Genomic DNA, 13,315 nt, shown 5'->3' with positions numbered 1-13,315 from the left:
GATCACATATTTGACTGAACAAATAAGAGCATGGCGACTCAGGTCCTGTTCAAATGGTTCAAATGGCTCTGAGCGCTACGGGATTTAACATCTGAGGTCATCAGTCCCCTAGAACTTAGAACTACTTAGACCTAACTAACCTAAGGACATCACACACATCCATTCCCGGGGCAGGATTCGAACCTGCGACAGTAGCGGTCGCGCGGTTCCAGACTGAAGCGCCTAGAACAGCTCGGCCACACTGGCTGGCTCTGGTTCTGTCATACTGGATTAGCTCCCAAGTAGAACGCGACCACATCGAGCGTTTATAACCACCATCCTAATTGAATAACTGTGTAACTGTCATGGGTGAGAAAGCTATCCAACAGAGTAGCGCACGTCCTCAACAGAGACGCTACGGGGGCCGACGTCGGAGGGTAGGTGCGACCCGGCAGGAGGCGCCACTAATGGTTGCAGGGGGGAGGTGGGAGGGAGGCGTCGCGTGCTTGGCGGTCATCTGCAGGCAATCAATGGCAGCGCCCAGCGCACATTGCCGCGACCGTCGTCGCTCACTTGTCCGCCCCACGGCCGGAAACGACAGAGCGCGCCCCGGAAGGCACTGAGACTCCACGTCCGTGTGAAAGTAACCGCTTTCCGCAGCGTGAAGCCTACACACTCAAGCACCTCACTAACGTGTGCAAACGATCTCACAAGGGACCTCTGTTAAGCAAGTTCAAGTATCAATAACGGAGTGACAATGAAACGGTACAGTAGTTTCCGCTCTATAAGCAGCAGGTTTCGCTGCTCGCTCGCACCGGGAAATAGAAACGGAAGCGGCTCCGCAGCCAATTTTATTACACGACGCGGCCGGCCGCGGGTGCAACAGAACCCATGTGGACGGGTGGAAAGAAATGTGTCTGGCTTCATAATACGTTATTTTATGTGTCGTGTATTATGCATTTCTTGTACGTGGATGTGAATCTGCACATGAAATTTCCTAATCCTCCTCACACCTTTCCGTAAAGCGTGGCCAAATCTTTGTTGGGAAGTAGTTCTGTAGTATAGTAGTGCCAACCTTACTCCTGGCTAGGGGATCAGAGAGACAGCACAGGCAGGTAAAAGTCAAAGACTTTCCAGTGTCACAAGATTTGGGGTGGAGAGGTTGGTCACGGCCAAGTGGTTCGACCACCCCCTCCACCGGGGCCCAGGAAGACCTGGAAGACGGGTAAGTGAGCAGATGTGCCCTCAGTGCGTCTGTCTCAATGTTCACGCATGGAAGAGAGGTATTTGAATATTTGTACTAATTCTTTTATTTCCAGCTTCGGATTGTGTAAGGTAATGAATGTGCTCGTTTAATTCCGGAAATTTGACCCCCTGTGTTAAAGTATCTGGTCCCCAGTTTGCCCGTTATCCTCCTCACAAAGTGAATGCCCTATGTAAAATATTGGGAGACTTTCGTGGTATACATTCGACCAACGCAATTCCGTCTTACACGTAGAAATGTGCGTGCAGATTAGTATATAATATACTCGAGCTATGAGTTGTAAAATTGTAATATCTGTGAACTGAAACAATTGCTGCTATCGCTGTAAAGTCGAGTAATTATGTTTAAAATAAATAGGAAATCAACTGTCATCAATCTTTAACATACCTTACAAATCACAAAGAAGTCAAGTTAAAGGAATTTATTAAAATAAAAGCTTTAGAATGCAGGGACCCACCCATCAGCGTGTGAGCCCTCCAGCCCCTTGCCTAGCATCGTACAGAAAGGACACGCTCTTTAGGTAGCGCTCTCAAGCTCCTCTCCCCAGTTATCCGTTGCGCAATTTTGATTCAGGGCTTGACGACATCAACTTTCATCTGGCGTCCCTAGGCAAGGAGGTAAGACGGTAAACTTTCAACAATTCCGGTTACGAGTACTACGTCCGATCTTTCGGTCCGAGCCCACAATTTCATCTGTCATTTCAATCAATCCGCCCTCAAAGTGGTGGTGCAATCATTTCGTATATTAGTAAATGACGCTCAATTTAAATAGAATTTATTGTATTTAATACTGAAAATTGATGAGGGAGAAAATTTTGTGGCTGTTTGGTTAAGAGCCGCCACTGACTTCAGTACGAAGTCAGTCAGTACGAATGTATAAGAAATGTAAACTTTTCAATTAATTCTGCGTCTAACTGGGCTCAAATTTCATCGGTGGCCTAACTGTACAAGAGATACAATATTACTTCATCACGTGAGATGGTAGAATTTACTAAGTACCCCCGGATCATCTCGTCTAATTTGAGAAGAACCTGCGATTCGCTGATACAATTTTTCGATCGTATCACTTTTGAAATCATTCCAAAGACAACAAGGAAAGGGATTCAAGGAGGTGATCTTGGAGGTGAAGGTACAGATCTTGCTCCACATACATGGTATTAAACGAAAGTGTTCAATGTTTTTGTCAAGTGATAGTGCCCAAAAAAGGGAAAAACATGTCTAGTAAACATGAGCTCTAAAATTCAAACCCTAAGAGCACTGAGCAGTTGTTCATCTTCAATACTGTGAAACACATCTCTTCTGCTGCAAACTCTTTGCTTTCCATATTTTCGGAGCAGATAGTACAGACAAAGCAAGGGAAAAACGTCCAGTGATCATGGGCTCTAAAATGCATACCTTAAGAGCTGTGACCACTTGTTCAACAGAAGAGATGTGTTTCACAGTAGCGAAGACGGACACGTACTCATAGCTCTTCAGATATGCATCTCAGAGCTCATGTTTACTGGACGTGTTTTTCTTCTTTTCGTGAGTACTGCCATCTCTCAAAATATTCGACACTTTTTTGTTAACACCTTCTAATTATTTTGGTTCATATTAGTATATTAGATGTCCTTTTATACCAGCTGAAAGACGTTAACATCACACACCATGCACGTGCCGCTTTCCCAGACGTTGTGCGTGGTGTGTGGATGAAACCTGAGCCTAATTATACGAGGACTTAGTCGAAAATTTCACATTTCAAAATACATATTTTTATCTGTACTCATCGCGGGAATATTTCATAATAAAGTCAGTGGCAGCTCAAAATCACGCCTTCCCACTTATCTAGCAAACAGCTCATTTCCGGACCCACACTTACTGTAATATTTTTTCTGACCTTTGTACACTTACCGGCGTGAGTTTCCATTATTAAGTATGATATACCCATATACTTGGATGGGTAACACCATGTGAGTGGCTGCTTCTAGTCAGCCTTCAGAGTTTACTAGTAATTTATGTAATATCACTTTTTTTCCTTCCAACGAACAAAAAATCTGTTTCGAAAGTAATGGTATTTTCATGATTTACGTACAATTTTAAGCGGCTGCTCTCACACTATTTGTTATACTAGCTGCATATTTACACGGGCAGTATAGAGTTGGCAGCCACCAGAGGTTAACCTGTGCAAAGTAAACGCCATCAACACGTTGGTGGGTTAATCATAAATAGAGATGGGACTTACGATTGCTGTGACCTAGTGTAACTCACGAGAGTGGCTGTTTTAGTGTGGAAGATAGAGTGTTTAAAAGCTGTATCAAGTTCACCTCCTGATGAAGTTGACCTCCAGGAAACATTTGACTCCAATTATTTTTCTTTTGTTTGCATTCCCGTACTGAATCTCTTCCCTAAAGCTTGGATTTCGTTTACGATTACTAATATGCAAATGCGAGTATAAGTAATATCCAAATGCGAGTATAATGTGATCATGGTGAGACAACTTATTCCAAGTTACATTTTATGTTCTTATACTCTGCCACGTGTACCATCCCCAGTGGTACTTAATTAAGTTTTATTCCCTTAGAAGGAAATTCAATTTTTTTATCCTTGGTTGAAAGACCACATTCTTCTCTAAAGGAAGGCAAAGCCTTTAAGCCAGACATTCCTTTTTTCTCTGGCAACAGTGTTTAGAGAAATGAAGCTATCAAGGGGAAATACCTAGTGTACCCGTTTGTTTTGGTCGTTCTACGTATTTAAGAGATCTATGTATTTCCAGTGGGATAAGACAACGGCTCTGAGCACTATGGGAGTTAACATATGAGGTCATCAGTCCCCTAGAACTTAGAACTACTTAAACCTAACTAACCTACGGACATCACACACATCCAAGCCCGAGGCAGGATTCGAACCTGCGACCGTAGCAGCATCGCGGTTCCGGACTGAAGCGCCTAGAACCGCTCGGCCACAGCGGCCGGCGATAAGACAACAGTTAAATTCTTCCATAAGAACGTCATCCCACTGGCATCTGTCAGTCTCTGCATGTTGAAACACACGATCAATTCAGATGTAAAAATCAGCGTACCAGACTGCTGATAGCATGTTCGTAGCGATGACAGCTTGACAGTGCCAGTGCGAGTCCTCCCTCGGGCATGCGTGTGTGTGTTGTCCTTAGCCTAAGTTAGTTTAAGTTAGATTAATTTGTGTGTAATCCTAGGGGCCGATGACCTTAGCAGCTCGGTCCTATAGGAACTTACCACAAATTTCCAACTTGTCAGAGCCATTATGTCACACCAAAGTTACGCTCTCCAAAGATTACGTTCTATAAGGTATTAATATACAATACCAAATCCGTAAATTCGTGACACCTGGTTTTCTAAATGCCACCCTAAAAATAAAACAACCCGTTCCGAACTATCACGATCTGTGCTTGCAATAAAAAATTGCATGCCGTCTTCTCGACAGGGAGTCGTAAAAAAACCGGTAGATAACTTGGGTCTTTTCTCTGTTCCGGATAATAATAAAAAAGTGCTGTCCGTCATGGTTTATATTAATGATACAGCAGAAGAAATATTATCGCAAGAAATTTTGACGACTATCGTGTCTGATCATGATAAAACTGCAGTTCGGTGTCTGAACTGGCAGTTGGCCAAGTTCATAAAGACGTTGTGACTCGCTAAGCGTCAAGGCGTTGTAGCCGTCGATCACAGTAGTTTTCGTAACAAGAAACTCTGTCAACTTAAAATTAACAAGGAGTAAAAATGTTCGGCCATACGAAGCGATGATTTAAATAGGTTGAAAACTGTGGACCGTTCACAACGTACTTACTGAGGTACTACAACACTACGCCAAACCATTGTCGAGGTGACGCAATGGTAGCACACTAGACCCACATTTGAGAGGATGGCGGTTCAGATCCCCGTCCAGCTTTTCAGACTTAGGTTTTCTGCGGTTTTTACCTCAATCACCTAAGGTAGATGCCGGGATGGTCTTTTGAAGTAGGGCACCGGAAAGGCCGATTTCCTTCCCGGTTTTGTTTTCTTTCCAAGGTGATACTCTATTTCTAATCACCTTGTCATCGACGAGACGTTAATTCTTCGTTTTCCAAAGCCAGAGGAAACTACAGACGAAGTGCATATGTCCTCTATCCTTGCGTACATTGATGCGGAACAGCGTGGCATATCAATGTTTTTTATATAACTGTTTCCAACACGTTTAAGTATGTTAGAAAGGACAGAAGCGCTGAAATTAAATCATGAACCCAGAAATCGGATCACTTCGAAGCTGTCCAGATCCTTCTCACGACAGCGTCACGTCATTAAGACAGACAGCCACAATAAATGACGCTGGAAAGTGAACGGTTAAGTGAGTCGCCTACTTCCAAGTGAGTTTCAGGTATAGGCGTAGATGTTTTCATAGATGCTGCAAAATCACTCACTCATTTGACCGGTGACATAGAATGTCGAGCCGTAGTGCAGTATGGAGAAGAATAACATAGTAGAGACGAACTGCAACGTTTGAGGGTTAACAGTTTTCTCTAAATTGCGAGGGCGTGCTTAAGAGTAATTCCTCCGAATCCTTCACTGTGTTCTCAGCGTTTGCTGAGATATTACATGTCGCTCATACTACTCGGCCGACTTTCCCACTTCGCTGACGCAGTTTGCAATCCTCTGCCGTCAAAGGGCTTCGAATTGTAGTGTGCAATATAAGGATGTATAACATAACCAAGCCGGTGCTTGAGAAGCACCGTGCTGTAATCGCGTTATGAATTCGAAGAGTTCGTCCACATATGGAGCACCCTCTCCCTCACCATGACAATGCCAGGACGCACAAGAGCGCTGCGACATATGCAACAATCCGACGCCTTGGGTTCATTGTCATCGATCATCCTCCATACGGTCCCGATCTGGTGTCAATCGATTATCATCTGTTTTCAAAACCTGAAGAACACCTTCGAACGCATCACTTTACTACTGATACGGTGAGACTGAGCCTCCGTCAACGAAGTCAAACATTCTACAGCGACAGTATCAACAAACTGGTCACTCGATGGGAAACATGCGTCCGTCAACACGGTAACTACGTTGAGAAATAACTATGAAGACGTGAGCAATAAAGAGGCAGAATGTTAATAAATTTCGTTTTATTTAAAAACTTACAAATTTTCAAATAAAAAATTCGGAGGCGCAACTTTCCAGCACGCTTTCGTATGTCACTACTAAGAAAAGAAATTTTGAATATGATGAGATACTTCATGTGACTGTAATTCAGGTGGTAACTAATAATGTGAAAAAAAAGTCTGTAACTGATAACGAGCAACTTGTATTGCAACACAGTTTCAACGTATCCCACGTGCCAAGCCCAGCTCGAGAACGGCTGATGAAATAGGTCGACACACTAATGGCTACACACCGAGATAACAAATACACTCGTTTCCTGGTCTGAATCATGTTGAAGGCAATTCCAACGCAACGTCGGGACTCATTATTCAGTGTAACACACCGGGGCGGCAGTTAACGTGTTGCGTTCCGCCGGCCGCGGTGGCCGAGCGGTTCTACGCGCTTCAGTCCGGAACCGCGCGACTGCTACGGTAGCAGGTTCGAATCCTGCCTCGGGCATGGATGCGTGTGATGTCCTTAGGTTAGTTAGGTTTAAGTAGTTCTAAGTTCTAGGGGACTGATGACCTCAGAAGTTAAGTCCCATAGTGCTCAGAGCCATTTGAACCATTTTTTGTTGCGTTCCTATCAACTAACAACCAAAAAAGCCTATGCGATCGTGGACCTGATTCTTCAAATCAATGTTGTAGTGGGGTTTGTAAAGGTAACAGTCGATGTTGAAGGCGTTCACATTCGTCTTGACTACTTGTAAGCTCTACTAACGAGTGCAACACTGAAGCTGGTTCAAATGGCTCTAAGCACTATGCGACTTAACTTCTGAGGTCATCAGTCGCCTAGAACTTAGAACTAATTAAACCTAACTAACCTAAGGACATCACACACATCCATGCCCGAGGCAGGACACTGAAGGTGGTCTCGAAGCTGTACACACGACAGGGAAAATTGTGAGAGTTGCTTAATCGACTGCGTTCAGCCACGGCGAGGCCCATCTCCTAACATCCACTGACCAATGTGATCCAAGTCTAATGAAATTTCTAACTCGCATTTGATAGCAATGCGGAATGCGTAGGTTAGCCGGTACTCACTGTTCGGCGTCTGGGAACTCCTTGGAGCAGACGGCGCAGCGCGCGTCTACCTCCTCATCGTCGTCCCGCTCCTCTTCAACGGTCCCAGAGTGCTGCGACTCTGTAACAGCAGGCCAAGTACTGTGTCAGTCTCGTGGTTCACTCCTTGCAGCATCCGCGTCTTGTAGAACACTAGAACACTACATGATCTGAATATTGTACTTCTAAAATACAGTACTCAACCGAAGACATCCGATTCACTTTTAACTCTGTGACGTCTAGACTGAATTACAAATTTAAAGTTTTCAGAAAATCTTCGACAATATACAGCTTTAAGGCAGTACAAAATAGATCACTGTATCGAATGAGCCCGTTAGAAGTGATTATCACAGGTAAAAGTTTCACAGTCCTGTTTCTCTGTAAATTAACGAAACATACAACAGCCTGAGTTGCATTCTAATAACGTCTGCTCTGTTCTGTCTGTTTACATTTCTGTTTTCGGGCGAAGATCGGCGACCAGCCCAGTATTCGACTGACCCTGTTTACATAACTGATTGGCGATTCAAACAGTATAACACACGTGTTTACATACACGTGTTGAAACTAACTGGATAACGTTTACAAGTGGAATCGTTCATTGTTCGCCATAGACCCACAAGAACATATTTTAATCGGTCTAGTGGTTACAGCGCATCGTGATTTTAACACAGACTGACATTCATCATTGATAATGGTTTTAACAACTGAAGAAGGCTGAGTACATTGCTAGTCACACCGGCTGTTACTCTAGGGCATTCTGTGATACCTCCCTATATCACATGACATAGCATTATATACACCACAAGATGCAACTTGCAAGTAGCGAAAATGTTGTGTGAATCTCGAATCGACTTCAATAAACACAGCTATTGCGGACTACCGGACTTCTCTTTCAGTTTTATATTTTATTAGTTTTAACACCTGGACGTAAACACCAGTGTTATACTGTATGAATGGCCAATCAATTATGTATAATTATTTTACTTGTAGCTAACCTAGTTTTATAATTACCTGCAACAGTGTGTAGGAAATTATCTAAAAAGAACCCACAGACTGGCTGATGTACTATTCCAGCAGTCATTCTATCGGGTGTGTGTACTCGGTCATGACCTGGAGCACTTCCTGGTATCGCTCTATCCGTTCTACAATATGGTTAACTAAGGAAATTGAAGAAAACTTCTGATGACGTCACGACATCGGTCAACTGTTCCTCTGAATGCCCACCCATTAACATACAGCACTGGGAGACGGAAAGGAGCGCTTACACCCGGTTGCACAGAAAGCTATTTCCGAACTCCGGTTAACAGGAAGACCCTATGAATGAAACGGATGAACAGAACCTCAGAACTGAGCACTACAGTACTACAAAACGGCCAATTGTTGCTGACAGAAGACACTGAGCGAATCCAGATCCGAGTTGCACGAAGCATCATGAGTCTCTTTAATCAGTGAGCGGCGTAACGATTTTGTATGCTTATCAGCCAGCAAACGAATGAGAAATTACATAAATAAGTATCCTACGTTTGTTATTTCCTTGTGTACAAGTCCCGGGAAAATCATTAAGAAAAATTATGAAGTGAAACTTACACAGTTAGGTTTTACTTGCTGTTCCATTCGTACTTTCGAGTCAATTTATTTTATCCTCTCAGAGAGAGACTCACATTAGAAAGACATAGCAGTAATCATTAAATCTTCTGTCTTTACTTCATGCTTCCGCGCCGAAAAGTCGGAATCTTTGCGGTGTCGCAACTCATTGCTAAATATATGTATATGAAGATGGTATCTGTTCTTTCGGACATGTCCGAAAGAACAGATACCATCTTCATATAGATAAGGTTTACCGGCTAGTGATCTTCTTCAGTGCGTGTACACTCACATTGCCCGAATTTTTTCGAGAATCGGTAGATTGACTGCCGCGAGTAATCAGTACAGTGGGCAGGGGCACTACAAATGTAGTGTGTGGACAGTAAGTTGGAAGTGTTGGTCTCACGGGGAGCGTGCCAGAGATAAGTCCTTACAGCCGCACTATTCTCTGTATTCTCGGTGGCTCAGTCGGATAGAGCGTCTGCCATGTAAGCAGCAGATGTCGGGTTCGAGTGCCGGTCGGGGCACATATTTTCAACTGCACCCGTTAATATTTACCAATGGCTGTAAGCAGCTAAAGGTCTGGCTTTCATTCTAATTTCATTGCTAGATAGGTTGTGGTGTAGAAAATTGAGAGAGAGTTTGGACGATGAAAGTAAACATCTTCACATTCCATAGCACAATCATTCGAGGAAACTGCCCTAAATGGTGAATATTTATTTACACGAGAAGCTATGTCTACATGTATGAAAATCCAATGTAACTTCCCTATTAACTGAACCAAAGATTACCGATATCGCTTCGAAATCCGTTGTATTCTCTCTGTCACTAACCATCGGTATATTTTACGTTCTCTTCAATGTAGTGAGTAAATTTATGTGATGCTACAACCAATTATTTCTTTTGTCTGTGCTTCTCTTCATTTCTTCATAATTTCGATATCCCATGCTCTGCACTTGTTCTTATATGACCCTCTCTCTTTGTTTACCTTTTCCTTTCTCCCAAACAACCTTGTGGCCAAAACTGATGTTAAGGAGGCTAATATTGCTTACATTTGGCCTGGTTGTCTTATTTTTTCCGGTCGTTCTCAAGAGTTTTGTCTATGCATTTACACCTTTCATTATTGCTTAAATTGCCTTCGTGTCTATCCAGTTGGTTTCGGTCATTCCCCTCCATAGTAACATTTGCTCTTCTTCTAGTCGTTTCACGTCGTCCTTTAAGAGAGAACATAAGCAACACGGTGACTAAAAATACAAATATTTTATATTTAGGCCGTTTTTTATTGAGAAGGAGTGTTCTTTACGTCACTGAGGTAACTGTTGGTATTCTTTTCATATTCCTTACAATTATATGGTCGAAAAGCTTCCTCTCTAAGAAACCGTGTGAAGCAACAAGTGTTTGTACGTGGGTGACCATGCGATGAAAGGTCACTCCGTACAGTGGAGCGGTGACTACGGAAGGGAGGTGGTTAAGCAAAGTTCCGGGGCCGGATCGAGGAAGGCAGCACATCAATTATTCCATTAGCGGCGTATGGGGACGCCGGCCAAAGCGAACCTCGATCGCGAGGACGAAGAAGAAGAGGGCGCCACAATGGGATGTGGGCCGCCATCCATCTTGGAGGTCGGGGGCGGCGGACAATGGCGGGGGCGGAAGGCGCGCCGTGGTGACACCGCCGCCGCCGCCCCTTTCTTTGCGTCGCCGATAGCTTTCGCTGCCGCTGCCTGTCACTCCTGGCCCGAGTCGATACGGCGCCTCCACTGAGGCCTGGGATGGTACCGCCACTGCGAGCCGATACCGCCGGGGCTATCCACCGATACCGCAAATGTTAGGCATGAATGGGCATTGTCCAGTCTGATCACATCCGTGACGCCGGGTAATGGGACGTTCAGTTGCAAATTATTTTCTTTTGAGCGCGCATGCTATTTTTATCCTAGTTTCTCATATAGATGAGTTTGTTCTTTACCTTATTTTCAATCGGTTTTGAAACCTATTGTGGCTTCATCCTCAAGCGCTTAAGACACAGTTATCGAAATGAAGTGTATCTTGTTACTGCACCACAGAATCCTCTAATGTGATAAATAAGGGGTGGATCAGGAGGAAAAGCACATGCCTTGAAGGGTGGCAGTATTACTGATTCTGAACAAAGAACGTCATAAGAACATATAGACGGTTTCTGAGGAAACTAAGAAAACAATAGGATACATGACAAATGCAGGTAATAGTAAGTGAAGCGTTGTGATAATGTTTTGTTTAATTCTGTTCATTTTCTCACAAAATATGCTGAATAAGTCCACCGTCAACTGCAACACATTTTGCAGCTCTTATACACAACTACTTTGTTACTGATCTGAGCTCATTTTTACGGTCTGTTACTTGAGCACATGTAGGTAAAATACTAGCGAAAAGTTCCTCCTTTGAGCCCACTCTGCGCTTGCTGTCTTCGCTCTTAAGCCTACGTAGTCTACTGTCGCTTTGGTTGTATTCGGATTTGAGTGCTGGTGAAGAAGGTTATGTGACTGACGCCTGTGATTTTCACACAGCTGCATGTCGGACACAGTTACAGGAAAAGGGCGTATGTTCATCTGATTTTTTCAATTCACAATTGCCAATATTCATTTGACGTTATTTATTCAGAATCACCAATACTTTCACCCCCCCCCCCCAAAACCATAACCTTTCCTCCTGACACCCTGTATAGGACAAAACGCTTGGTAATGATAGTCCGACAAAGTTGCTATTTTATATTAAAATGGTCAATCACTACAATTCATTTAATACAATTTATAGCTGCAGAATATCATACAAAAGATATATTTAAAATTTAAGACCTCCACTTAAGACGATAAGAATGAGTAATTTACCCATTTCACACACATCATGAAGGAACATGTTTTATATTCGTATATACGATTTTCATGGAATGCTGTATTTGACGTGCGGTTAAAGGCGCTGCAGTCTGGAACCGCAAGACCGCTACGGTCGCAGGTTCGAATCCTGCCTCGGGCATGGATGTTTGTGATGTCCTTAGGTTAGTTAGGTTTAACTAGTTCTAAGTTCTAGGGGACTAATGACCTCAGCAGTTGAGTCCCATAGTGCTCAGAGCCATTTTGCTGTATTTGAAAGAAAATTTCTGTGACTTCGTCATTAACGACAAGATGCGGGGAAACTAGTTTTTCAAGGTTGAATGAATGATAGAGTACATCAAAACAAATGGAAATGTATAGCTACATTTTAGTGGCCGTGGTTTTATGTGATCAAATGGTTCAAATGGCTCTGAGCACTATGGGACTTAACATCAGTGGTCATCAGTCCCCTAGAACTTAGAATTACTTAAACTTAACTAAACTAAGGACATCACACACATCCATGCCCGAGGCAGGATTCGAACCTGCGACCGTAGAAGTCGCGCGGTTTTATGTGATCGAATTAAATCAGGGGATGCTGAGGGAATTGACTTAGCAAATGAGACACTAAAGCTGTAGATGGAATTTGCTACTGGGTAGAAAAATAACTGCTGATGGCCAAAGTAGGAAGGCTATAACTTTGTCACATAATGTACTTCCGAAATGAAACAAAATCTGTAAAATGCAATTGGCCACCGGGATGCACTTACATCAGGGGCACATTTACGTTATTTCTATCGAAATGAAAACTGGAAGTACAATTAGTGATGTCACACTTGGTTTTACTGTTCTAAGTCTTATGCGTTCTGGAATACTTAAAACTTCAAATAATGGAAAGGGTCCCACACTTAGCGCCGTAATGCTGCCGCGCCGTAAAGCGGGTTGCCTGCACTGTCCTGAAGCGTGCTGTAGACAACCCTCGCTCTGCGCATTACGCCAGAAACGGTGGCGCCGCAACATCCTTTCAAATCTACGTATTTCCGAAGGTATGTGGCTTACGACATTGCAAACAAGTCTGTCGTCACTAACTATGCCTCTAATTTTCATTTCCGTAGGAGAAACATACACGTGCCACTAAAACAACGTAACTTTGTGTTTAAAGTGATGTTTGTTTACAAATTGTGCACTCCTATTGTTGTGGTGGAATCAGAAGCGCCGGAACGAAGATGCGGAACGCAATACCAGAGGCGGTGAGGAAACGTCGGCCAATGGTGCGCGGAACTGGACCGCGCTGGGCCGCGCTGGGCCTGGAAGAAGTGAATATAAGCGCCGCCGTTTCTGCTAGACTCGGCCGCTCAGATCGCCTCAGAGTACTGACATTAGTGGAACGTATTTGCCGAGCGTGCTACAGGAAAAACTGGTTGTGACCCTTATCAGTTATTTGTCTGGACTT

General features: G+C 43.6%; 1 protein-coding gene across 1 annotated transcript in view; it reads right to left on the bottom strand.

The window, feature by feature from the left end:
* Positions 1-13,315, bottom strand: part of LOC126456296 (transcription factor hamlet-like) — a 241,254-nt gene that overhangs the window by 21,505 nt on the left and 206,434 nt on the right. The window contains exon 6 of the mRNA XM_050092048.1: positions 7,418-7,517. Coding sequence (XP_049948005.1) covers positions 7,418-7,517 — 100 coding nt within the window. The remainder of the gene's footprint in view (positions 1-7,417; positions 7,518-13,315) is intronic.

This window comes from Schistocerca serialis, chromosome 2, assembly GCF_023864345.2.
Source record: "Schistocerca serialis cubense isolate TAMUIC-IGC-003099 chromosome 2, iqSchSeri2.2, whole genome shotgun sequence".
Lineage (NCBI taxonomy): Eukaryota > Metazoa > Arthropoda > Insecta > Orthoptera > Acrididae > Schistocerca > Schistocerca serialis.
Note: the sequence above shows the minus strand (reverse complement) of the source record. Positions and strands in the feature narration are given on the sequence as shown.